Source organism: Phalaenopsis equestris, unplaced genomic scaffold (assembly GCF_001263595.1).
Source record: "Phalaenopsis equestris unplaced genomic scaffold, ASM126359v1 Scaffold000801, whole genome shotgun sequence".
Classification (NCBI taxonomy): Eukaryota; Viridiplantae; Streptophyta; class Magnoliopsida; order Asparagales; family Orchidaceae; genus Phalaenopsis; species Phalaenopsis equestris.
This window is the reverse complement of record NW_018165241.1, coordinates 259,302-260,458: the sequence shown is the minus strand read 5'-3', so window position 1 is coordinate 260,458 and position 1,157 is coordinate 259,302. Positions and strand designations below refer to the sequence as shown.

Sequence of the window (1,157 nt, the reverse complement as noted above, 5' to 3'; positions counted from 1 at the left end):
TGGGTACAAGAGGAGGGAGCATAAAAGTCCCTTCCCAAAAACTTTAAACAGAAAAAACTCTCATAAAAGGAAGAGCAACAGTGTCTCTTTTCAACAATAACTCTAATTGGGGGGTAGTAGAAGTACCTACCCCAGGGAGCTCAGAATGAAGGCCAACCTTAGCTAGCCAATTGGCAGGCCTATTTCCTTCTCTCAATATATGGGAGTATGAGGATCTAATACCCTCTCCTAAGGAGTGAATCATATCAATCTACTGCAACAGGTACCAAGGAGTAGGTAACCTCCCTTCAATAATATCAATAAGAACCCTGGAGTCAGATTCTAAGATAAGTGAGGTGAAACCACACTTTTGGGCCATAAACATTGCCCAGTAAATAGCCACTGTTTCAGCCTCCAGAGGGTCCTTAGCAATAACAGGAGAATGAAAGTAGAGTAAACACTTTCCATTATTATTTCTGAACACCCCTCCAATACCAGCATAAGGATTAGAAAAGCTACCATCTGTGTTAACTTTAATTCCCCCTTTTGGTGGAGGATCCCAATGAATGAGTGCAAACTTGATTTTTCTGGGAATACTATGGGATGTACTGTGAAGGATATCAGGAAGCTTCCCATGGCAATATAATTTCTGCAGGTAGCTGATGCAGTTGGTAGCAATGGTAGCAGCTGCCACCCAGATGTCTTCATATTTAATCTTGTTCTTAGCCATCCATATAAACCAAGCAGTGATATAAGGAATTGGGGGTAAGTCTTGGTCCTGCCAATCCTTCCAGCTGAGGGAGAAATCATTCCAGGACAATTGAACAGTTTCTAACTTCAGTTTGGGAATTAAACAGTTCCAAACCTTTTTAACTGTGGAACATTGGAAAAATAAGTGTTTAATGATTTCCTCATGGGATTTACAAAACCCACATCTAGAAGGACCTCTCAAACCTTTTAACTTCAGTATATCATCTGTGGGTTGAAAACCATGGAGTAATCTCCAAGAGAAAAATGACATTGAAGGGGATAGGAATTTATTCCACACACAATTACTCCAACTGACTCTATGTTGAGGAAAACAGAAGTTAGCAATGGCTGCAGATAAAGACTGGGACACCTTCTTTTTCACAATCAGGATATCTTTGCTTTCTCTATCAATGCTGCTTTTCATAACC

General features: G+C 40.3%; 1 protein-coding gene across 1 annotated transcript; it reads right to left on the bottom strand.

Moving 5' to 3' along the window:
• Nucleotides 1–250: 250 nt before the first annotated feature.
• On the bottom strand, nucleotides 251–1,153 carry LOC110031332. The gene has a single exon (XM_020734479.1). The coding sequence runs from the start codon at nucleotides 1,151–1,153 to the stop codon at nucleotides 251–253; it is 903 nt and encodes a 300-aa protein (XP_020590138.1).
• Between the last annotated feature and the right edge of the window lie 4 nt (nucleotides 1,154–1,157).

Excerpts from the sequence above, each read along its gene's own strand:
- LOC110031332 (XM_020734479.1), bottom strand. The coding sequence starts at position 1,153 with ATGAAAAGCAGCATTGATAGAGAAAGCAAAGATATCCTGATTGTGAAA.